Here is a 27594-nt window from a genome sequence, read left to right on the forward strand (position 1 = left end):
AGTCGGTGCATTAACTTTAACATGTTGTTAACTTGCCATTATATATAACAGAGGTGTTGGGCTCCCTCATCTGTTTAACAATGGCATTAGTGGGCTGTCAGTGGAAGGGTACCCATAGCAAAAAATCATAGATTACCAGTGTAATTTTCTAATTATGCTATTTGTTTAATTTTGCTGGTTAAAAGATATATATTTTCAGATGTTGGTCTTATAGATGACAAAACTATGCTCAGATGAATATGTAATAATCCAGTCTTTATTCCTAGATGAAAGTATGTGGTGGTTAATTTGCTTCTTTGAACTGCAAAGAATATTCCTTGTGAATCCCACTTTTTAGCCAATGTTCAAATCACACACACAACATATATTATTTTTAAAATGAAGTTGCTTATCTCTGCTAATTCTCAGTGGAAGTAGCTCACCAATCCGACATTTACATCTACACCAAGTCTGAATATCCTACCTCACTTAGCAGCAAAGTTATTGTGTCAAATTGCATGGCTTAGACAGGAAATGCTTATCATCAAACTCAGTCAAGGTAAGGATGTATCTGATTGCCCACTTTGGGAAACACTGATCTAAACAATTAAAGAAATATGTCTGATTACTGTATTTGTAGGAAGAACAAAGTACATTAGATATTTCTAAAGATATTTTATTATTTTTTATTTTAAATTCACCTTAATCTGGGGAATGATTTACTGACTATGGTACATATTAATTGATAATTATCTCTTACTGGACAAATATATTATAAATTAATCCTTGCAAACACTGTGTATACGCCCATAAGCAGCAAATTCATTTATGACATCAATACAGCTTATATTTGGATTTATTACATTAAATTTATTTCCACCAGCTTTCTAAAATAAACATAATATAGGAGTTTGTTCTGGACATTTGAAAATCGAGACCAACTGATCAAGTTTTTTACATGTTATCATGTTATATGGGAGAAAATCTTGTATGTGTAACAAGTCTCCTGTGTTATTCTATAGAAAGATAGTTTCATGAATAATCTCGAATGAGATTTTTTGGTGAAATGTCACAAAATGCACTATGTGTGTTTATTAATAATCAGAAAGTACTAATTTTAGATAAGATTTTTTCCTTTCAAATTATAGATACACAATTGTCAGACAGTGGAACATAAACCCACAAGTAGCTAAGTACAGTTAATAAAGATTTCCTCTATTTGAATAAAGATATGCACCGGACTTCTGACCATGTAGAATGGCAATAACTCAGCATATTCTTGTGAAAATTGGAGAACAATATATATATTTGAGCGAGAGAGAAATGGGGTTTAACGAGAGAGAAATGGGGTTTAACGTCCACTCAACACAATCCAGCTCCTTTCGGGACTAACATATGGTACGATTTTAGGCAGGTGACATTACTCCTAGTCACGTTGAAATGTGGGATATCAATAACATGCCACTCAACTCAATGACAAACCTAATGATCTAAAGTGCACATGTCAGACCATTTGCCCTCCTGCCCCCTCCCCCAACAGAATGAGTATGGTAATGTACATTATTAACAATCATGTCAGAGGCATTAACTCTGGAACTGTTTTTGCAAAAATGCTCTAAATCAAATAGGGCCCCATTACTAACCACTTCTGCAAACTCCATTAAAATCAGTTGAACACTGTACTTTCTGCAGTAATCAACAATCAGTACATGTAAGTCGGGGGCAATAACCCTGGAAGTACTTGTACAATAATGCTCAAATTAGACAGGATCATCTGGAGTCGAATAATGTCAATTTCATGAAAATCAACCAAGAAATTAACTCTGCAGAGATAGTAAAAGAAAGTGTTTACGGACAGGGGTGTCAATAATATAGCAAGTGGGCGTATATAAGTAAATTTGTATAAAACAAGAATTGTAAACGGACCAACGGACACAATTAACCACTGGTTCCCAGGCAAGATACGCCCACGTTTTGCAAGAGATGGATAGAGAACAAGCTAAAAACAAAAGCCATGTTTCGTACAATCAGAGGCAATAATCCAAAAAGTTATGGTCTGAAATGTGCAAATATCGAAAGTGACTGGGATCTTTGGGATATAATTTAAGTTACATCAAAATCGGATAAAAATAGTGACCTCCAGAGGGTCCACAACTTTCGTATTACATACTTTTACACAATTTGCATACAAAGAGCGGCCATTTTGTTGGGCAGTTTCATTTCGATTTTCCCGAAATTCGACTTCAGCCTGCATTATAGTGGAATGGTGATATATTTAAAATTGTGACCTGTAGAGGGTCCACAACCTAGTATTACATATAATATACTTTTACACAATTTCCGAACTGTCAGGCAGTTTCTTTTTGATTTTCTCAAAATTCAAATTCAACCTTCATTATGGTGGGATGGTGATATATTTAAACCATTTTTAAAATCGGATAAAAAATTGTGACCTCTAGAGTCTAGAGAATCCACAAACTAAAAAACATGATTTTTTGTATAATCAGGGGCCATCATCCAGGACGTTAAGGTCTGATATGGCAAATAGCTAAAGCAACCAAGATCTTTGGTCTGATATGGCAAATAGCTAAAGCAACCAAGATCTTTGCGACATAAATATATATTTTAAGTTTCATCAAAATCTGATAACAATTGTGACTTCTAGACGGTCCACAACTAGGATTGACATACTTTTAAACTATTTGCTTACAAGCAGTCGCCATTTTGCCAGGCAGTTTTTGTCTGATTTTCATGAAATTGGAACTCGACTGTCATTAAGGTGTAACGGTGGTAAATTTAAATGATATATTTAAACGGTTTTTAAAATTGAATACAAACTGTGAATTTAAGCTGGTCCATAAGCTAAAAATGACAATATTTTCACACAGTATGATGAAACAGATAGATACAGTTATTTAAATAACAGTTATTCCTGAAGATACTAATAGTAGCCAAATGAACTGAAAACTGTTTTAGGTATATATTATATTACAACCAAGATAAATTTTATTTTTAAGCTAAATTATAACATTGAAGGTCTGCTTCAAAAACACCTCTCCTTTTATATACAACTTATATAACTGGATACTATAGATATAGTGTACCGTTATAGTATATTCAACAGTTAATAATAATTGCATGTTTATATACTGGTAGATAAAAACAAATACATGTAAACAATGAACATTTTAAAATATAAAGTTAATAACAATACATATAAGCAAAACACTAACTAGACATAGAATTTAAAAAAAAGTATTTTATAACAAATAAAACCGGTTGAAATAATAAATCTATAAAATAAACATATTTTCTTAATAAATATAAAATGTATAAATAATTATGGATAAATAATATTACTTTTATAATTAAAATTAATTAATTATTAATTTATTTTGTATTGCACAAGAAAACTTTATTAAAACCAAGTGGATAGAACTAAAATTCTAAGGATTATCTGGTTAGCAAAAACTGAAAATCCTTCATAAATTCCATTGTGCATTTCACATTATAAATAATGGCATATTAATTTAAGATTTTTAATATGAATGAAGAAGTTGGTTTATAACAAAATTTATCGATAAATCTGTTTGCTAAGTAATTTTTGACATCTTGGAATGATGATTTTATTTTTCGAAATGGATAATAACTATGTTTATATTAGTATTAACATTACTTGTCAAATATATCTTACATTATGATACATATACTAACAAATGCAAATAATAACAAAACAATAACACAATTCTCTAAACATTTTTTCAAATAACTTTGGGTGTATATATTTTATGAAATAAAACATAATAATAATTAGACATAAAGCCAAGGTTTCTCTTCCTTACAGTTCAACAAAGACAAAAGTCACATACATTTAATTTTTGATTTTTAATGGATATGCATTATAAATATATCGTAATAATATTAAATATATATACTGTACACATTTACCTACATACATGTATTTATATAAGATAATTCTATCTACACTGATGCAAATAGTAAACAGTTTAAATATATAATAAATAAATAAATTTATCACAGGTGCTTTAATATACACTAGGTTTCATTATTTATATTCACCATTACATACCACATGGTTTTGTCAAGGTTTGCTATAAGATATACCAGTATTTACACAATAATCTCTTGATTCCAATCAATTTACAAACATTACCAAAATATATCGCCTTATCTATAGTTTACCCCACATGTTGTTAATATCACACAAATATTCTGACTATAAAATTTTAAAATCTCTTCTAACATTATGCATAAATATTGATGCAAAGCAATCTACAAAATAAATAATTTGTCTGAACTTCAAATTCAAAATGGCTCAAGAAATTTTCACCCACATTATGCATAAATATCGATATAGAGCTATGTACAGAATAAATAATTTTGTCTGAATCTTTATTGAAAACGGCTCGACAAAATCTCCACAAGTATTATGTACAAAATAATCAATTGTCTGAACCTAAAACAGACTCAACAAAATTTAATCCATACAAGCAGCTTTCGCCTTTTGAAAGCCACTGACAGAGATCAATTGCACTAATAATTCACTCCCTTTGCCATGGAATTGATAATAAATTAATCAAGTGTCATGCACAAGTCAGGATATGCTGACTCTATCTAGAACACCTTATACCACTGTCCTATTCAGGAATTTACAGAGTTTATAATTTTTTGTTGCATACATGTATAAGTTTGCATTATTAATACCTTTATTTCAATGTCCTGATAAATATCATTTAAATTCAACAAGTCACTGGGTTAACTGGCAAGTCTGTCAACACCGGAATTAAAACATTAATATACACAGGTTTATTTTTTCAAATAATATTTTCACTGGTTCATGTGTACAAACTCAACAATCACTGGTTGTTAAAACTTTTATACATTGACCTACTAATTTAAAGCCAATTTTATCAATATTTCTGTGAAATTATATATCTGTATTAATAATTATCAATATAAAGAGAATTTTCATAATAATATCTGTATTATCAATATAAAGAGAATTCTCATGTATATATATCTGTATTATCAATATAAAGAAAATTATCATATATATATATTCTCTAATTAATTAATTCTCCCACCTGAAATTGTAGGTATAGGAATAAAATTCAACGTGCTCCTGTGTTACATTATATAAACTTCCTACTGCCAGACATAGTCGCTACAACTCACTCTGTTTTAGTGCATCTTTACTTTACGCAAGATCAAAAGTTCCATCCCCTTCAAGTGCATTTCTAGGTTTTAACTCTTGACTCTCTCTGTTAATTCCTGGAAGCTAGGGATATGTCCATTACTTGTTGGTGGTGGATATCTGTCATCATCAATATCATTCTTTTCTGGTTCCTCCAAACCTTGCATAACTAGATATTTTTTTACAACCAGTTCCCAGTCAACCACATCTTCTATTCTCTGTGGACCATGGTGAGCATGACTCCTTAAAAATCCTCCTATAATGACATAATTATATATTTATCTTTCTAATGCATAAGATAAACTTTAAAGACAGCTGTTGTCAAATGTCTACTTCCATAATGAAGTGATTTCACAGGCTGGCCCAAAGTTCACAAAGTATACTCGGACTTAAGAATTTACTCAACTTTCAATCACTGTTTATGAAAAATATCTTTGACCCAGAAACACAATACTTTTCACATAGTTTCTTATTGATGTATTTGATACATTAAAACAACAAAAGTTTTATAAAAAACTATATTTTAGTTAAAATAAGCAGAACAATTTTGAGTAAATTCTTAACAGAAGTCTGAGAAAGCTTTGTGAACTCTGCACCTCATTAATGACAGTTTTATCTTTATATTTGGACCTATATTTAATCAGGTCAGAAAATAATTATTTTTGTTGTACATGACAGAAATCATGTATGAAGAAAAGCACTGAACAAACATAAATCTGGGCAAGACAAAATTTGTGCCTGATGGATGCCTTATTTCCAGACTTGGTTTAATTTTATCAACCACTTAAACATATTATTATTTAGAACCAAGAAAAAACATAAATCATCCACAGCAAGCTACATATCTACATATCATCTACATTTCAAGTCAGGTGTGTATTTCAATATCGTAATATATCTACCAAACTGTCCTAAGACCCTAAAAGTCTTTTATTTCAAAAATGAAAATCCAATTCCCAGGCTTATCAACAGAAAATGTATAAACCTACCATCTGGTGCTACTTGTGTATTACGTCGTACAACATTACGTAACCAGTTAGCAGATGATTGTGCCAGTAAATCAACTGATCTAGAATCAGACAAAGCATCATCTTCTTCATCATTAATATATTCCTGGGCATGACCAGAACACAGCTTACCTAAAAGAAATTATAGTATTTTACATTTCAAATCTGCTGATTATTCAACAACAATCTCCATCACATAGGTTATAAAATACAATTTAATTAAAAACAAGTTAACCCGTTATCACTCGGTTCATGTAAATATTGACTATCCCAATTACGAGGAATGATTGAAATGTGGTTTAACGTCCTCCTGTTCTGCTCCAACTGGAGGAATGATTGAATGTGGTTTAACGTCCTACTGTTCTGCTCCAACTGGGCTAATGAAACGGGCATAAGCTATCTAGTTTGCTATGAGAGAAATTTTGCCCGGGCAGCGACACTATGACCTACTCGTATATCGAATTCCAATGACACGGGACCTTGGTTTTTTCGTATCATACAAACACTAGACAGTTGTCCTTGTCAGGCCCCCCAGTTCTCAGAAATAATAAAAGAAAAGTGATGATTTTTTTTTATTAAACTGAGTAACCAACTTAAAACTGCTAGCTAGACTGTGTTTGGGTGTCTACATCATCTGCAAATATTAACATTGACTTGTGCTCATAATTCTAAAAGGTAACATTGCTGGGTGCTGTATCTAAGAGAATATATTCTAAATTGAATGAGAACAATAATATTTGATAAATTAAAGCTTATATCTAATTTTTCACAACTTAATCCACGCTAAAATGTACTGGTACTCATTATGTACAAAAAACAAAATTAACAAGATTAGATGATCTTCTGACCCATCAAAAGCTGGATTGTTTATGTCAATGACTGAGGGAATGGAATTGAAACATGTTTGAGCTGTTTTTATTTTTAACAATTCAATTTTCACAATATTGTAGCTTCCATGGGATACGAAATTCCTCAAATTAGCCGTGTTAAGATCTGGTCTATGTACAACAGGTAAATTAGAAATTGAAATTATTGATGATATTCTTACCTCTATGTTTATATATAACTCTGATATAAGTAAATAATTTGGTAAAAAGATTTAAAGGTGAAGGTGTGGCCGATGTTCTATTCATATTACGTATTAACTTGGCCCGACCAAACTTCCATTCTGTATCAGACTGTTGTACTATGCGTTGATATGTATCTGACATCATAGCAATCAGTAAATTAATCAGTACGACAAGAGTTACCATCATGTATGTTCCAAACACAATCTTTACCATCGTTGTTACCCAGATTGGGCTCCTATGTAAGGGAGGTAAGCTGTCTGGTTCAACAAGTCCAAATAAGGCAAAAAACAAAAATTCGAAAGTATCTAAAGGCGTTTGTGTTGATGATGCAGCACTTCCATCTCCATCTCCTAGAGCACTATCCAGCACTGTTGGTTTATACACTGGTTGATAGAGTGCCGCAAGATGTAATGTAAAACCCAACATAAATATCAACAAAATAACGAGAAACCTTGTCAAGTCTTTCATCAAATCTCTAATGATGATAGCCCAGGGTCCAAACAGATGATGAAAAGACAAGAAATCCAAGAGTAACACGAAATCTAACAATAAGGCCCACGCAAAAAAGTTATTTCTGATGTATAGGAGTACAAATCGTTCCTGTTCGTCAAACGCAAATGCCAATACATGACAAAACACGCCAACTGCACAGATTCCTATCACCACCACTCGAATAGTTCCAAGTCCAGCACGATCTCCAGGATTAGTTAACTCTGACACAAGTAGTCCGGACATCCAAGCCAATAACAACCATTCATACCAGTGTGGTATTAAGCTACCAGACTGGTATATAGGGACTATGGGTACTACTATTGTCATGCAAAATAAAACCATTAAATAAATATGGGAGACTAGATATGCCATAAATTTGATAATTGGAACTTTGCTGAATCGATGCTTTATCGGAAGAGAAAAGATAAACCAAACTATTGGAATAAAAAGAAACGCACAAAATAACATCACTATTTTCCATGTTGCCCAAAATAAATTTCCCATCCAGATATCCGAGAGATATTTCTGGACAGCTGGATGAGAAACAACTTCTTTCTGTTCATTTTCAATCAGCACGTCAAGGAAAGGAATTCCATGATAGTCCACGGCTTTCAGTAGATGTTGAGCGCTGTTAGAACTAGAGGCAATAGCTAACAACTCCGTAGCCATATTTTCACAGTAAATTCCTGCAGCCAGAATGTCTCGTGATCTTTCTTTTTCTTTTATAGCTAAAGTTCTAAAGTTTTTGGACATTTTAGCCGCAGTGTCTACAGGAGCGGGAGAAAGTAAGATGAACTCTTGGATACATTTATTATTGTTGAGTCTCCCACACACCATCAGATCAAAAACAAACTGAAAAGAGAAATAAATCAAACATAGGTTGCCAAGCAACAAAATATATACCCACCAACAGCCTTGTTATTTGGGCAACAATGAAAGTCACAAAATTAATTTCAAACTAAAATAAGTGCATTTATATATTTTTTTTTTTTTTTTTTTTTGGTTGTTGTATATTGTTTGCTTAGGTTACTTCAAAAAATATCTTTGAAAATTAAAAAAAACATATTTCCCATAAGTTGTGCTCTTGGCTTTTTGAAGCCAAGCCATACAAAAAAAAAAGAAGTTTTACCCAGACCAAATAATAAATAATTATATAATCTGGACATGCATGCATTCAATATTTGAAATTCTAGTTAATATAAGGATAAAATAAAAACAGTTTTAAATATATACTTTTTTATCATCCATTAAATGTTGTGTATTATAATCTCTCCTCATTAAATAACTTAATACATTGGAATGATTCGCCGCTGCAGCATAACAGACCGGAACTTTACCATCTTTTGTTTCAAACTTAGGAGATGCTCCTGATTCTACTAATAATTTCACCACATTTAAATAACCAGCTTTAGATGAAAAATGCAGGGCTGTCCATCCATTCTGAAATGTACAAAGAGAAAACCTTTTCAGAGATACAAAGATTATGAAATACAAATTTTAACATAACATCATACTGTTCTCAGCTAATCCTGCTTGACTTCAAAAGGACCACATAACATGTTTTTATTCCAAAAAATAAAAAAAACCCAGGTTCATTAATTACTACATGTAAATATTTTATCCTGGTAACAGGAGGTAAATCTATAAAAAAATTTTGAATGAATCCATAATCTGACATTGCTATAGCATTGTCTAAGGGAGAGCATTCATATTAAACAGACTGTATCATTAACTGAAGTGCGATACATGCCTCTTCTTCGTATATATGTGATTAATTGATTTACTTCTCTACAGGTTTCTCCTGGATCCTAAACATGTAAAATTGAAATAGCCAGTAACACTTTACTTTGTACTTCACATATTGTGTAATGAAAATTTAAAATACTGTAACTTTGTCACGGTTCAACTTAATACTTGAGCTGGGCGATATTTCTTTTTTCGATATAAAACCGTCACAGAGATAAAAAAAAAACGTCAAAAATACTGTTTTCAGAAAAATATCGAAAAACCTAAAATACTGCGATATATTGCTGTTTTGATTTTTCTGGATGAAACTTAACATGAATATTGAAAAAATGACTTTCCCTTTAGATTATTTACGATAATTTATTGCTTGTGATAAACTTTGTTATAAACTCTCAACTGTTCATTCCACTAAGTTTGCAAACACCGTTGACTTCTCACTCACTTTTCCACCCGACGATACCATAAGAATTATCCCTGCTTCTCATCAATTTCTCTGCATCTTAACAAATTGTTTATACTGTTACTTTGATTTTCCAGAGGATCGAATCATTGATTTTCCGATTGAAAAAATTTTAATATAGCAGAAATATAAATAATGAGAGTACAGGTAGACTGATTATCATTCAGCGTCAGAAGTGTCATGGCAGTCCGTGTTCTGAAAAATCGCTATTTGACTAAATCCATGGATACGTTTTGACATAGTACTTATGTTTTATAGTTTAATTAAGTATTCTTGTATTGTAAACTGCATTTTCATGGAGGCATACGCTTGAATGAGAAAACACAAGTTTGCAAAGGTAAATGAATAGCATTTTAGCCTATTCGTAACCGTAGCTATAAAAATTTGCACAGCCGAAAGAACACAAACATTTTTTTTTTTCTCATGTTTTGTACTGTTTTTGTGCGTCCTTCATATCTAAATATTCTAAACTTCAATACAATTTCATAATTAATATATTGGAAATTAAAATTGTAATAAACAACAACATAAACCAAATTGTTAGCAAGCCGTCATGGCTATATAAATCTCTGTTTGAAGCAGCTCATTAAATTTTATTTGTAAATTCGGTATTTATGCTAAAACCTTTTAATAATATTGACTAGAAAGTGTCAAGTGAATATTTCGGGGGTATTTTCAACTTTTTAAACATGTTTATTTACATTTAAAAGGTGATAAACTGAAATTATTGACATTTTATCCAATATCGCGATATAGTGATTATATTGCGATATGTTTTGTAGATATTGCGTTATCGGTGTCCAGGGATATCGCCCAGCTCTACTTAATACACCCTACTTGGTTTATTACAACAAAAAGCAAACTTACCTTATCACAAGAGTTGATATCAGCACCTTGACCTAACAATAATGTAACCATATCATAATGTCCATTAGCTGAAGCTAGATGTAGGGCTGTTCTTCCACGTTTATCTTTAATATGTAACTGAGCTGTAGATTTACTCAATAATAAACTAACAACAGGGGCATGGCCACTCTGTGCTGCCATATGTAATGGTATTGTTCCCTGTTATATATAAACAACAATATTTACAAATCAACAATTGGAATACAAAATTCTATATCATTTTAACAAATCAATGAAACAAAGTTAGTTGATATATTACTGACACAATTGAAAGAGGAACTCTCTCGATACAAAATAAGGAATTATTTGTTTAGAGAGAGAAATGGGTTTTAACGTCCACTCGGCACAAACTAGGACATTTCAGGACTAACAGATGGTAAATTTTATTTCAATAATCTGCTTGTGCATAAGAAGCTTTAGTAGTAGGAGGAAACCGGAGGACTGGGAGAAAACCCACATATGGTTTTTCGACGACCCTTCGAAACGCTACTTGACTCAATAACAGACCTTTTGATCTACAGTACACACATTTAGATCTCTCACTTCGCTGATTGCTACAATATTGCAATTTTGGATTTATTTATTGAGTTCTTCAAAGTGGAATAAAATAACGTGGGATGATTGGTTATATTTGACAACAGCTAATATAGTACCTGCATGTTAGTTGGTGCGTCTGCTTGAACACCGGGACAATTTAACAACAGACGTACTAGTCCCTCATGTCCAGACTGGGAAGCAAGATGCAGAGGAGTTAATCCAAACTGAAAGAGAAAGTTGCAAATATTCTCATTTTTGAAAAAAAAATGATGATGCAGATACATACAGATTCAAGTTCTTGGACAAATAGTTACAGGTCTTAGATATTTTAATAAAACAGAGCATTACACTTTATGAAATAAAATGAAATGAAATGGGGTTTAACGTCCTACTGTTCTGCTCCTAATGGGCTAATGAAGACGGACATACGCCATACAGTGTGCTATGAGGGAAATTTTGCCCGGGCAGCGGCACTATTGCCTACTCTTATATCGAATTCCACCTGCCAAGGGATCTTTTACGTGCATTCCAATGTTTACACGGGACCTCGGTTTTTCGTCTCATCCGAAAGACCAGACAGCTGCATTACACTTTATATCCATTTAACATATATATAGTAAGATTGACATATATATAAATGATTAAGCAAAAGCAAGGCACAGATAGAGTATACCATTTAACGAGTTAAAGGAACACAAGACAATAGGGTACAAGTTCCTTAAGATTTCAAATTCATAGATGGTTGAAAGAATACAATTTTCCCACTGTTTTGTCACAATATTGAGAAACTGCATTATGGTTTAGGAAAATTATTGTTAATTTAGAGCGTCACAATTCTAGGCCATGAGCTCATCTGTTTATATCAAGAAAAAGGATTGAAAAGAATACTGTGCGAATAGCTTGACAACTAATTAAATCATACATTTCAAATTTTCAGATTACCATTTGAAAGGTAGGTAGCATGCGAGTGAATGACAGAGATTGGACATTGTTGTCAAATGGAAGTGACCTACTATAGCTTCATGTTCCTTTATACAAGCAAATAACTTATCTAATTAATAATCTAATACTAAATGAAGGTTTGATTAAAAGGAGAAACATGACAGTGTGACATTCTCATATATCCCGAAAATCAAAAAGATAGTTTGCCAGTCAAAGTAACATATGCCAACAACAAGATAAGTTGCCCAAGCATTAATTATTGGAAATCAATGAAAATCAATAGGATTCTTCATCTCATGGATTTAAACATTGTTTGTCAATCATACAAACCTTTCGCCTCTAGAGCATCCACACAATTATAAAACTTAATCAAAGTAGATAACTCTGACAGTAATTATTGGACATTGCTGTCTTGTCTCAAGAACTTAAACAATGTGTATAAATTTCAAGTTAGTTGGATGATAACTTCAAGTTCTGAGTGTTCACAACCAATTTTACATGACCAACAGATTACAGGGGGTATGACAATATATAACCACGTCCTGTACATTCAAACTCTATTCTGGCATATTTGGACCTTAAGAATGAACACCAGACACATATCATCTGATAGAACTAGACTATAAGATAGCTTAGAACAGATTACATAAAAGAAACATATAGTATTTAATATATCTAATATAACTACAAAATCTATAACATCATAAAAGTCGATCCTGAATTAACTAATAAAAAATATATAAGAAAAACTGACAACTATTCAACTAGGCTATATGTCTATTATAGATTTTAAAAACTTTGTACCGAATCATCAAGATCACGTCCTGGTTCCTAATGTGAAAAATAAAGTGCAAAAATGTGCAATAAAATAACAGGATAAATTCTATCTCCTAGTTCATGTGCTTTTAAATCTTTATGGGGGATGGGGGGTGGGGGATGGGTATTTGGAGAAGATTTGTGCATCAAGGGAAGTAACTCTTCCAAAATGTTGATGCATTAAAGGGAGATAATTGATTACATTTGTGACTAAACAAAGGTGATATCGCTTTCTCCATATGATTATTGGACTATAAATATGCATTAGTTTATATAAATATGACCAGTAAATGCATATAGCAATCCTTTTCCTTCAACAACTTAAGAAAATAAAGAACATTTCATCAAACTATTCAAATATGCTGTAAGTTACTGGAAGTTATTGAAGAATGCTGATTGCAAATATGTGCATATATATACATATACCGCATTCAAAATTGGTACACATTTACATAAATAGCATATGTGAACAAGCTGGGTGAAGTCTGTAAGCAAGCTAAGTATTAAGCATGAAAGGGAAGTAACTGCAAACAATATTGGGTGTGACCATGTAATTAAGAAACGCAGTGCATTTACAATATATATTGATTTAAATTTCCTGCTGTGCTGGTGTCATGTTTTATTCATAATTATGTCTACACAAAAAAAATCAATGACATATTGACTTTTTCTCTAATTGTGAAATACTTTTTATCCAACTGTGAACTACTAATCAACAATTCGAAACCAATTATAGCAAACACTCAAAAGGTTATCAACATATAAATAAAAGTGCATGTATTGGCGAAAATCAATAAATTCTCAAGCCTTATCTAAGGTGAAAAGTTTTTATAAAGGCGTACATATATTACGATTATTTTGATAAATATAACCTACCTCTGCTGTTATGTCTTTGATTGTAGATTCATCATTGGGAGGTTGACTTTTGACAGTAGCCGGTACTTTAGTTAACATTTCACGAACAAAATCTATTTGTCCAAAATGGGCGGCAACATGAAGGGCTGTTAATCCAGTCTGAAAACAAAACATACTCTTTCTTTACAACCTATCTATGGCTAACTGAACATACTGTATCAAAAATTATTAAAATCTCAATTGAATATTATATTTACTTTTAATAAATTTCAAGTATCAAAATATTACCTTTTTACTTGTAATCTTCCAAGACATTTGACCCTTCAAGGCCTCTAATATTTGACCATGTCCGTATTTGGCTGCCAAATGAATAGCAGTCATTCCATCCTAAAAAAGAACAGAAGCAAATTGTTATTTCATATCAAGAAAGATTATCCTTTATAATATTTTATTTATTATACATCTGCACCTTTTAAGTTTTTATCATGAAAAACAATCCTGACAAAATGATATATTAATTAAATAGCATATTGGTCTAAAAATTATTCAAAGCCAGAAATCCTAATAAAAGTTACAGCCATCTAAATATTCCATTACTTTGATGAGGACATCATCTTTTTCCCATGAATGATATTTCAATTCTATCCTCAAGATGGCATCTAACCTACATTTCTTGTTTCTATCATATAGAGAAGACTTGTTAGGCCTTGTTTTTGGTTTTGGACATTGCTGAATTCACCATAGGAAATATCAACGTGATCAATGAAGAAATTTTAATCTTTCATTTTTTAAGTCACACATCAGTGTCTGAGATCCAGAACGTTTTTTTAATATGACCTTAATTTAGATAGACACAAGATGAACTGATGACATGTTGCAAACTAAACATCATTGGTAATCAAATCTATTGATATGGGATCAAAATTGATTTCATATACCGTATTCTTCGGTGTATTAGGCACATGCGTAGATAAGGTGCAGGGTGAGTTTGGCAGAGCTGTTCTAGGAAAAAACAAAATTGTATGGTTTAGGCGCACCCTTCTACAGCGCATTGTGAAACACGTGCCATACCATACATTATTCCAGCGAGCTCCAGTAATTCGGCCAAACTCGAACGTTTACCATTATAATCATTACCAATATTTCATCCTATCAAGCTTTATATATACATTTTGAATGGCATATCAAACTGTATATATTTTTTTAAAATTGCATAAGCCTTTATATTAATTATATTAAAACAACATTATTAAACAATTTGCTCCAATTTAACTGTAAACGTGTGGCGCTTGTAGTTAAATTGTTGTTAAAGTTCCACCCACAAAAAATATGACATCCTGTAATTATCTGTGATAAATGGTTAGGTATTGATTATAAACAAATGAAATATAAACCATAGAAATCATTTTTTTGTGATCAGCTACTACCGACTTGAAAGAATTAATTTGAGAAACGACTATTCTAGTTTAAACCACATATGCTATCCAAACAACTGACAATCAAACGATAATGTCAATGGCGCCACCAACTACATGCGTACTCATTTAGATCTATCAGTTACACAAGACAATAGTATATTTAACGCCAATCTATGAAAGAATAATTATGTTAATTACAAACAACTTCATAAAGCATACGGTGACAACTCAGTGGTAGATAATTAACGATACCAGTAAATTATAACAATGGATCAATCAGAGAATGCATGTTGCATGAAAACTATCGGTAACTTAAAACCCCTAGATTTAAAATTTACATCAATGTATGGAATTATAACAATGGATCAATCAGTGAATCCAGTTGCATGGAAACTATTGGTAACTTAAAATGGCAAGATGTAAAATTTACATCAATGTATAGAATATACCAACGAACCTTCCATCAAATTTTTAAAAATAATGTATTCAGAATGGCTACTTGACGAACCGCTAAAGAGCATGGTTACAGGGCCGTGGGTTGTGAATTTAATTTAGGTGAATCGAACAAATGATGTCAGAGGGCTATGAGTCGGGAACTTATTGACATGAAATCAAATAAAGATGCAAATTATGTATAAGGTGCACCCCTTCTAGAAAATAAAATATTTGGTAAAAAAAAGTGTGCCTAATACACCAAAGATTACGGTAACTTTTTGGTCAAACATTTGCTAGAATTAATACCATGGTGAATTAAGATTATGTTCGAGCCATAAAAGTGAGCAATATACTTACAGAGTTTTCATCAGTAGGCGAGGCACCAGTTTCTATTAAAGTTTCTACTACAGCCTTATGTCCACCTGCTGCTGCCAGATGTAGGGCTGTAGAATTATTGGTCTAAACAGAGAAATTAAACACATAATTCATTCATATTTTTTGCATTCTTTCCTAACATATAATTAAATTTTAAAAATATCAAATAACTTACATTTTATTAAATGTATTCACTCTCTAAATCACTGTTTTAACTCATTTATGTATAATGTCTTAAATAGCAAATTCAATAACCTATAAATCACTGATTTAACTCATTCAAGTATAATAACTGAGTAGAAGTTATAAATTCATTTCCCTACATAAATTACTTATTTTACTCATTCAAGCATAATTACCCAAAAGTAAATTTTTTGCCAAAAAAGTGAAAAAAGTTACAAATAGCGGATAGAATTGATTATAAGGTGTACGAGGGCTGGCTGTAAAGTTCTAAGCCTATCTGTGAAAGACCTGTACAAAGTCGATGGTTTCCATTTATTTTTCTATATAGTCCCCTTCAAGGTGTACACACTTTGTGCTACTGATTTTGCAAAGCCTGGATGCTGGTCGGAAGAAATCTTCTTCAGCCACGCTAAAAAATTCGTTCACAGTGACATGACGTCATCATTACCTGGAAAATGATGACCTACTAGTTCCTTTTTGGAAACAGGTGGGAGTCTGACAGTGCCAAATCTGGTCAAAAAATGATCAGGATCTGCTTCAAAACTGCACAGATTATCAAGGGACGTCAGGAATCTGACACGTTTCTGATCTGCAATCAAGAGCTTTGGTTCACATCTTGTTGAAACTCATATTTTGTCATTCCTAACTTGTTGGTGATAATGTGCTCAACCCTCTCATGAGAGATGCCCACAACACCACCAATATGTCAAGTGGTCAATCGTCAATCAGTCATCACCATGACATGCACCTGAGTAATGTTTTCTTGACTGGTTTTTGTTGATGGCCTTCCAGGATGCGGGTCATTGTCAAGGCTCTCTCTGCCATGCTTAAATTCTGCAGCCCACGTCTTTACTGTGGAAAAGCAGGGTCGTCATCATCCCCTAAAGTTCTTATGTCTATGATTCGTTCAATGATTGTACTCATTGATCTATCCTTTTCAGGTTTAGAACTTTTCAGCCAGATATGGTGATAATATCTTACCCTATTTCTGGCTGTTGTTACCATGACTTTATTAAAACGCATCAATTCTTTTATTACAGCTACACTACCTTTAGCTGCTGCTATATGAGCTGGGGTCATACCATTCTATAATAATAATAAATATACATTCATTATTTTATTAATACCACATGCACATTTGTCGGAACAAAATAAGATTTCATTTTATGTTCACTAAAAGTTGTTTTAAGACATATTAAGTTAGTTTTGAGCAAAAGCTCTACTTTTGATAGACAAATCAGTATGTATTTTTTGTTCTCTTAAAAGTTATTTTGATAGACATAAAAAGTTAATTTTGATAAAGCTACATGTATTTTATTTGTTTTGTCTTCAGCCAAATTTCAGACAGTCTCTGTATCTTCCATTTGACAAACATAAGATTAAAGAAAATCATTGTTTTCTATCAACTGCCAAATATGTTCAATTTAACCCTTTTCTTTTCAAATTAGAAAAATGTCTGTCTCTTCTTGGAAAGGGCAAAACATAAGCATAAAGTGTAATTGTCTTATTCTCTGATTATTAGAGGAATGTAGTATCTTCCATTCAAGACTTGAATTCTCATCTTAAACAACCTAGAGCCATTTGTCTAAGCAATGAGAGATACGAAAAAAATAAAATACTCAAATTATAAATAAATTTACCTCATCAGTACTAGCCATTGTGACTAATTCTGGTCGATATTTTAAAAACAGTTTGACCACATCAGAATGATCATATTCAGCTGCTAGATGTAACGGTGTCTGACCTCTCTACAAAACAAAAACATCCAATATTTTCAATCAATGGTTAATATCACTTCAAACATGTAATCACAAAAACTAGTGAGACAAATAATGAGGAAAAGGGAGCTTAACACTCACTCAATTCAACTGAGCATTACTTATTTTGGAAAAAATTACATTATTCACACTAAAATGTACTTGATTATTTAACATCTAATTAAGAAAACAAAACCCAATTACGAACAGAAGATAATCTCTTGGCGTGGATTCATAATAATGATTTTACCCAACAGTCATATATTGCGCTTGCTTGTTCATATCTGCAGTGGATATCAATTATTGCGTAATCTATTATACATAAATTTTTTAAATAGTGAACAGAATTAAAACATTAATTGTTGGATTGGTATTTAACATTTACAATCTAGTAGATTGCAAAAAATTCAAACTCAACGGCTTTAAGATATAAAACAATACACTTGTAACTGTTGATAGTAAACATAAAACATCATATAAAATATAACTTACGTCATCTGTAGCATTAGGATCAGCTTTCATTTTTAATAAAGTACTGCATACTTCCATTTTACCATTCTGAGCAGCTAAATGTAGTGTTGTTTTCTTTGTCTAAAATGTTGAAAATGATGTTTATTTACTACCTTAAATTATCTAATTGTACTTTTATTCTAAAATTAACCCAAGTAATATTTCAATTCAGGGCATTAATAAAACCATTGTCCTTGATATACCTAACTTTTTCTTTAAACTTTTATTCATAGGAATAAGGATAGTACAAAAAAATAGCGGTACACATTGAAGCAGGGCTCTTGTTTCTGTTGTATTTGCCAGTCTTGACTGACTGGCCATGAAACTGACAGACTGGAGAACTTGGCTGTCAGTCAATTTACCTGGCATAGGATTGGAATTTAAAAGAACTTAACCGTAAAACATTATCCACACGGTTAAATCTAGAGTTTTTCTATGTGTAAAAACTTTTAAAAACATATCTAAAAACTGGGATATATAAAAAATTTGTCACATTCATAGGAAAAAATATTTTACTAATCTGAGTTATACTTATTTATGTCTTTTAGGCTTAAGGCAGTAAAATGTGGATAATAAACTTACAAGAGTTAAGGCGTCTATAAGGGCACCGTGTGATTCTATTAATAGTTTTACCAGTCTGTTATTACCATTCTGGCCCGCCAGATGTAGAGGTGTAAATCCTAGTTTTGATTTAGCATTCACGAAAGCTTTATGAGCAAGTAACAATTCAGCCACCGCTTCGTGACCATTTTCTCCTGCTAGATGTAAAGCAGCTTTACCATGCTGTAAAAAAATTTACAGTTAATATGAATCCTCAAATCAGTATGAAGAATTGCCACACTACAGCTCAGTTTATATAGAAATTACATAATACTTTGGAAGTATAATATAATCATAGAAAAATCAAAGTTTCATCAATTATATCACCTGAAAATCTTACGAAAATCCTATGAAAATCTAACAACTCACCTCATCGAAAACATCCACTCGAGCATGATTTTTTAGGAGTATTCTAACAATTTCGAGATGTCCCTGTTCACTGGCTACAAGCAGTGGTGAATTACCATCCTTTAAAATAAAAAATGATTAGCTAAACTTAGTCTGTTTTGATAAACATTTAAATCATTGGTCTGACTTTCAAGTAATAATACGATTTTCCAAACAAAGTCTTAGTCTGATTAGCTAAACAAAGTTTTAGTCTGATTTGCTAAACAAAGTCTTAGTCTGATTTGCTAAACAAAGTAATAATTACATATGCTAAACATTGTCATATTTACTCAACAGATTAATAGATTTATGATAAACAAAGTTGAGTTCTTAAACAAAGTATGATTTGACTTGGCCTACAAATTTTTTATTGTATTTTTATTGTTAATAAAATAAAAAAAATGAAATGAAATGAAATGGGGTTTAACGTCCTACTGTTCTGCTCCGGTTGTGCTTATGAAGACAGGTATATGCCATGCAGTGGGCTATGAGGGAAATTTTAACCAGGCAGCGGCACTATAATGGCCTACTCTTATATCGAATGCCAGCTGACAAGGGATACACGGGTCCTTGGTTTTCCGTTCCATCTGAACGACTTGACAGCTGTTCTTGTCAGGCCCTCCTTCCTGCACCACTGACAAGGGGAAACCACTTGGGAAAATTCTGATGAACTTTTTCGACCAATGCAGGGATCAAACATGAGCCCTTCAGGCTAGTGAGCCAGCGTCTTACCCACTTAGCCACCGTGGCTCCATTAAAAAAGTAAAAACGAACATAACCACAGTTTAAGTCATTAGTTTTTAAGATGAATGATTATTAGAGAATTAAACCTCAACACAATCTACAAAGTTGTTTGGAATTCTGCTCTTATATTTGCCATAATATGCTTTATAATATTTGGTCTGTAATTATCAATTATTCTAACTACCTTAGCTTGTCTATTAACAACAGCTTGTAATTTAGTTGGACCAAGTAAATGTACAATCTCTAATAATATATTAGCATTACCAGCTCTAGCACAATAATGTAAAGGACTTTCATGAGTCTGAAATAGAAAATTGTTTACATTTTTCAATTTAAGTTTTTAAGACTGGAATTTAAAAATATGTGATTATGTTATGCAACATCTGTCAAAGAATAACAAACATAGGTTGACAGGCAACAAAACATACACCCATCGCAGCAATTTAATTTTTCCAAGTAGTTCACAAAAGATGTCCCACATGTTATATTATTTTTAAGGTAATGCGAGTACTTACAAGACACTAAAATCTGATCAAGAGTAACAACCCATGAAGTAATTATCAAAAATAATTAAAATTTGATTGACTTCTAGTTTTTCCTAGTGCTAACATATGCCGGTATCAGACAATAACTTTAGCTATTAAAGTTATTTGAAATTGACGGAAATCAACTTGAGCACTGTGTATAAATTTCCAGTCAATTGGATAATTACTTTAGTTTTAGGGTGTCCTCAATAATTTTGAAATTGATCAAGGGTCATAACTCTGACATTAATTCAAATTGTTGAAAATCAATAGGATTATTTTTCTTGTGAACATAAAAGCCTTGTATGAATTTCAATTCAATCGGATGATAACAGTAGCCTCTAGGGCATTAACAATATACGACCATACTTCAATGATGTGTATATCTTAATATCACTATGGCAAATAAATGTTATAATAATATAAATTAACTATCATGGTAAAATTGTCCTGCAGAAGTTGTGGTGTATAAGTTAGATGATTTTATTCTTACCAGTTTTGATTGAATGTTTGTATCACCATCATATTCTAATAAGAGTCTAATCATATCTGTATCTTCAAATTCACCATGAGCATTTTCCTTTTTTAATTCGGCAGCAAAATGAACCGGTGTTTCACCTTCCTAGAAAAACAAAAGTTAATGAGATGTAAGTAACAGTTCTCTCTCCTGTACATTTTACTTCTTTGAGATAAATAGCAATGAAATTGACTTTCATTCATCTGAAATGAAATGTCCTGATAATCATAGCCTTATAAAGAATCTTTTATATCAGAGATTTTGATTGCACAGTTGATCTGCAGTCAACCAATCACAATCTGCGAACTACTGAACACAACCTATACAGAAATGTATTCAGAAGACGACAAAATGGAGTAAGTAAGTAATGATGTCCCCAACCAATTTGAAAATTCAATTAGATGACACAAATTTTTTAACTGCATATTTATCTTTTAAAAAAGCATCCATCATCTTCGCCAAGTTTCACCATTGTCACTCAATTAGAATCAAAGTTGTCAAGCTCCACTAATCAAATGCTCATCATCGAACTTAGTCAAGGTATTCAAACTTAGTCAAGGTATTGATACAGGGTTCCCGCAGCTTCGTCAAACATTTTTTCAAGGATAATCAAGGATAAATATACGTCAAATTCAAGGATTTTCAAGGACATTTTTTAGCCTAAAGTTACAATTTTTCATCTTAAAAATAACCAAAACATTACCAACTACCGTTATAATCTCATATTTAAAAGGAATTGAAGACATTTGAAACAAAATAAAGGATCTCAACTGAAATTCAAGGATATTTTCCTATTTCCGCGAAATTCAAGGATATTAAAGACCTTGAAAATGAAATTTTAAATTTAAGGATATTCAAGGATTTTCAAGGACCGTGGGAACCCTGTGATTTAATGATGTACGACAAGTTGGAATAAAAGTTATTATGTCCCAAAACATTGACGCAGAAAATGTTCATTATCGAACTTAGTCAAGGTATTGATGTAATGATATACGCCAAGTTTAACCATTCTCAATCAATTAGAATTAATGTTGTTGAGCTTCAAATTGACTACTCAAATTGCTTATCACTCTGCTTAACCAGAGCAAAGCTACTGTTTCTCAAAGCATCAACCAATTAAATTGTGTTTCTCTGCTTAACTTAAGCAGAAAATGCTCTTCATTGAACTAAGGGAAGGCATTCAGCTAGTTTGAAAATTATAGCTCAAATAGAAGCAGAGTTATTGTGTCCGAAAACATTAACGCAGAAAATTTTCATTATTGAACTTAGTCAAGGAACTGACAATCTGATTAAAATACAGATCTATATTTCGTTTCGTTTTTTTAACCTTTTGATGTCCTACACTACAAGAAGATCTGACAAGTTGTACTTGAAGGTCGTGTCAGGGGTTGTATATGTGGCTTTTGACCCTATGATGTCAGACATTGAATATTCAATCAGCATTTCTAGTGGCTTCCCCACAGTTGCACGCATGGCATGCCAAGAAGTCGACGTAATAGACTGTTTCATTGGCTTATTCCTCACTTCAACCAAATTGCCGGTAACATAACAACTCTTCCCGATCCTAGTGTAGTAAAGACAAGTAAAACGAAATTTTGAACTATAAAAAACGAAACGAAATAGGATCTGTGTTTTAATCAGATTAAGAAACTGATGAAATAAAACTATAGTAAATGAGTATTATCAAACTTAGGCATGGTATTGTTGCATCAAGTAAATTATTTCATCTACCTTGTTTTGATGATTGGCTAACATAACTGCATCTAATCTTGATAATCTGGTTGATGTAAAATTGAGAAGTTCCTTTGCCACACTTAAATGACAATATTTAGCTGCTGTGTGTAATGGCGTCTCACCAGACTGAAATTAACATGTTTAATAAAATATATCAATATCAATTCCTTTCATATGCATAATAATATTTTGAGATTGTTGCCAAGATGCATATTTAAATCTTATTGGGTCCAAGAAATTATGTCATCTCTGTAGACTTGAACTTAAAGTAGCTAAGTCTCTAACTCAATATCATCCAAAATCTCCGACATTATAAACACGATTTATTTGTCAGTTTAAATCAACATTGATGTTGTGATCTTACCGGGAAAAGATGGCCCTCTGATATCCAATATTTAAGACAAAATAAACATTTTACAATTGGTACACGAATCGTGTACCATAATGCGTTTCAGCGCTATTTGTAATAAGGGACTCAAAAAACGAGGATAGGCATATTCCACAAGTCATGTCAAACGGTGACGCTATATTCTTATCTGGAGAGCATGCCCAATATATACTATCGGCGTAGACTGAAATAACCAGAAGCTAGAGATTGAAATTCGATTGAGAATACTGGCGTATGTCGCTGAACCTAACTGATTAGAAATTACAGTAAAAACAGAAACGATTGAATGTAAATCAATTTATATACATTCATATTACATTATTGTATGCGTTGCGACACATCTGTGTCAATTTCTAGATCCCAAATATTAGCGACTTAGCTTCTTTAAACAGTAATTTACAATCATACATGAGATATCTATCAAACCTTGAAACTGGACGTTTGTAACCAAATATAGTCAAATTAAGCTTTAAAATAGGAATTCATCTATGTGTAATCCTGACTAAAATTAAGATAAATGAATATTACCTTTGAATGACTGGATGCATTAGCACCTTCCTCTAAAAACACTTTTATCATTCCAAGTTGACCATGTCGTGAGGCTATATGTAATGCTGTCTCACCATTCTACAATAAAAATGATTAAATCAAATCACCGCGTGAAAAGAGTGACCCACCGTATTTATTCATCATCAACTGGGCTTTATTTGATGTTATATAAAATGTAGCATCGACCAGCGTTTTTCAAGTCTGGAAATAAGGCACCAGTTACAGACAGACATTGTCAGACAATATAACTCTGATACCTGTCCTTTTTTTCTGGGTTTAAATGACATTTTTAATGTCTGACACAAAGTTCAAAATGAAAGGTACTAGTTCAAAGGTGAGTAACATGTTCTCAGGTAACACAAAAACAGTTCAATGGTGCCTGACCTGTTCTCAGGTACAACAAAAACAGTTCAATAGTGTCTGACATGTTCTCAGGTACAACAAAAACAGTTCAATGGTGCCTGACCTGTTCTCAGGTACAACAAAAACAGTTCAATAGTACCTGACATGCTCTCAGGTACAAGAAAAACAGTTATTTTCAGGCCTGGCTTTGTTACAATTGTCACCAAAACCTGATGGTTTTATGTAGGGGAGACCGGGGCACATTGACCATACGTTCACATTGAGCCACCCATGATATTTTTTATTGTATTATGTGGATCCAGCTACAGATAATGGGAGATGTTCCCCTTTAAGGCCTTAGCCTTGACAGAGATTCATAGAGGACATCAATCTGCTAGTAAGTATTTATGGTACTTTTTCTGTTTTCAACGCGATTTAGTAAATTTTTCAGTATAAAGTAATGTTAAGGTTTCTCTATATGATAATGAAATAATACCTTGTGAATATTGCTACATTAAAAGTACCCCATTGGTCAGTTTTTCTCCCAATGACTTTTTGTGGCAAAATTTCAGACACCATTTTTAATTAAGAATTTTTTTTAAATTAGTCACTCGGGGTAGTTTGAACCACAGTCTACGGGGCACATTGAACAGGTGGTTCAATGTACCCCAAATAATGTAATTATTATTAAAGAGCTTTTGTAGGCTCAATCTGTTATAATATCGGTTTCTGATACAGATTTCTGATACAGACACCATTTTTAATTAAGAAAATTTTAAAATTAGTCACTCGGGGTAGTTTGAACCACAGTCTTTGGGGCACATTGAACAGGTGGTTCAATGTACCCCAAATAATGTAATTATTATTCTTTTGTTTGCTCAATTTGTTATAATATCGGTTTCTGATACAGGTTTCTTTTTTTTTAAAGATCTGGTATGAAATCATAAATGTAAAACTGACAGGCGAAAGCAAGATGATGAATTTTTGTATGTTGGTAAAATAATAGATAAATATACAGATGAGTCGGAAACAGATGAGCCAGAATCATTTACACCACAGTTTCGTTCTATCGTCAAAGTTTAAAGGCTCCAGGAAAGTTTATTAAACCTGTCGTTGAGGACATTTCATGTATTGACGAAAACAGTATTGCAATGTGCCTACCTGAACCCATGAACTCTGGTGGTACAAAAAGAGTATTGTCCCTTGTTCATTTTTCTATTAATTTGGAAAAATTTAAGTGCAAGTAGTATGAAAAAGCATTTTTTGTGCATGTTGTTTATTAATAAACCATTTTGTCACTGTTATTTGGCTCTATTTTGTTTCTTATGCCCTATCTTAAAGACGATTCAATGTGCCCCATAATGTGGTTCAATGGTTCAATAACCAAAATAAGATCTAAATTTTAAATTGATTTTAATTAAAATATTATCAGCTAGTAAGCTATAATAGTGTTTAACATCATCAGGTGAATTTAAGCCAACATATGATTTAGGTGAGGAATGAGAGGACTAGATGCAAAAACTGGCTCAATGTGCCCCGGTCTCCCCTACTATGATATATTGTTATACTTACATCTCTTGTTGCATTCACATCAGCTCCAGATTTTAACAACATCTCAGCACATTTCTCAGCTTCTTGTGTTCTAGCAGCTATATGTAGGGGTGTTTCCATAGCCTAGATTCAATCATAGAAACACTTAATAACATTTTCATATCATAAATTAAACATAATCCAATGTGGTTTTACTGCAAATTTATAATATTATCAATTTTTACATATTACAAGAAATCAAATTACAAACATATCAATATCAAACAACAACAGCATAATTCATTACTAATTTTTTTGTTAAATGAAGTAGGTATTGTTATTACTTACCTGTCCACCTTTAAGTTCTACAGCAGCACCATAACCTAATAACGTCTGAACAACCTGTGGTTTACAATATTCTATAGCCAGATGTAACGCTGTTAGACCATCCTGAATAAATAAAATTCTTATTAGTACATAATTAGAATAATAAAACAAAAAGAAAGGAATAAATGAATTATTACAAAGTATTTTCGTAGTGAAGTAGATAAGTTATAAGAGATTCATGTTAATTCTGTTTTTTTAAAACGAATGATAAATCTCACCTTCGTTTTGGAATCAACTAAAGCACCTTTCTGTAATAAAGCTTTAACCACTGATGTATGACCTTTCATGGCAGCTGCATGTAGACAGACAGCTCCGGACTGCAATGAAAATACATTAAAGAATTTCGTAAAAAAGATACATCAAAATAATCTTCTCTGACTCCTAGTCTTAAGCTCTGTTTACACTGAGCGCTAACGTTGACTGTGAATATGAATGCAGGAATCGCATTTGATTGATTTACTACTATTTCATTGGAAGTCGCTTACACTAATGGTCAAATCAGCAATGTGTTAGTTTCATCTGGGAATTTCCACAGGCATCACCGCCTAAGAGTACAAATGATTCGCACAGAAAGTAGCAGTGGTCAATGGTCGCGTTAGGTGAACTCCTTGAACCAGCAGTTTAACATCAAATGGATCTACAGCCCCGACTATCTTCAAATTTAAACCACAGTCAATTGTTGTAAAGGACAGATATACAGACAAGTTAAAAATCTGAAATTTGTCAGTGGTCAGAAACACTAGGTTAAGTTTATCAATGAAATAGAAAGCAACAATAACAGTTTAAATCCACTCGAAGCAATAAAATATTTACTAGGTATTTTAAAGGAACATATACTATTCGAAAGAATTGTCATAGTTGACGACATTTTACACAAATATAGGATGGTTGTAACTTAAAACAAACAAAAAAATACAAAGATGCTTTGAAATAGATGTTATATTTTCTTTCATTTTTATGTTACCTTATTTGGCATATGTAATGGAACACCTTTCTTTAAGAAGGTCAAGGCTGTATCAGGATGACCAAACTGTGATGCAATGTGCATTAAGGTACTACCATCTTTAGTTCTGGCAGCTACGGAGGTTTTAAATTTATCCACCAATAATTCCACGATATGTGAATGTCCTCTTTCAGCAGCAATATGTAGAGGTACACGATCAAACTGAGGAAAAACAAAAAAATATCC

The 27594-nt window shown here is 32.2% G+C and overlaps 1 protein-coding gene across 1 annotated transcript in view; it reads right to left on the bottom strand.

Annotated features, from left to right (window-relative positions):
* Positions 1 to 639: 639 nt before the first annotated feature.
* The window catches only part of LOC126817818 (ankyrin-1), a 32556-nt gene continuing 5601 nt past the window's right edge, over positions 640 to 27594 (bottom strand). Inside the window, exons 3-24 of the mRNA XM_050544984.2 lie at positions 27370 to 27570; positions 26624 to 26722; positions 26367 to 26468; positions 26061 to 26162; positions 24126 to 24224; positions 23207 to 23335; positions 21452 to 21580; positions 20619 to 20735; positions 19673 to 19771; positions 19286 to 19486; positions 18686 to 18784; positions 18077 to 18184; positions 17418 to 17522; positions 16236 to 16337; positions 14314 to 14412; positions 14047 to 14184; positions 11529 to 11636; positions 10837 to 11034; positions 8997 to 9203; positions 7250 to 8615; positions 6184 to 6333; positions 640 to 5450 (exon numbers count right to left, since the gene is read on the bottom strand). Coding sequence (XP_050400941.2) covers positions 5245 to 5450; positions 6184 to 6333; positions 7250 to 8615; positions 8997 to 9203; positions 10837 to 11034; positions 11529 to 11636; positions 14047 to 14184; positions 14314 to 14412; positions 16236 to 16337; positions 17418 to 17522; positions 18077 to 18184; positions 18686 to 18784; positions 19286 to 19486; positions 19673 to 19771; positions 20619 to 20735; positions 21452 to 21580; positions 23207 to 23335; positions 24126 to 24224; positions 26061 to 26162; positions 26367 to 26468; positions 26624 to 26722; positions 27370 to 27570 — 4164 coding nt within the window. The 3' untranslated portion in view covers positions 640 to 5244. The remainder of the gene's footprint in view (positions 5451 to 6183; positions 6334 to 7249; positions 8616 to 8996; positions 9204 to 10836; positions 11035 to 11528; positions 11637 to 14046; positions 14185 to 14313; positions 14413 to 16235; positions 16338 to 17417; positions 17523 to 18076; positions 18185 to 18685; positions 18785 to 19285; positions 19487 to 19672; positions 19772 to 20618; positions 20736 to 21451; positions 21581 to 23206; positions 23336 to 24125; positions 24225 to 26060; positions 26163 to 26366; positions 26469 to 26623; positions 26723 to 27369; positions 27571 to 27594) is intronic.

This window comes from Patella vulgata, chromosome 4 (assembly GCF_932274485.2).
Source record: "Patella vulgata chromosome 4, xgPatVulg1.2, whole genome shotgun sequence".
Lineage (NCBI taxonomy): Eukaryota > Metazoa > Mollusca > Gastropoda > Patellidae > Patella > Patella vulgata.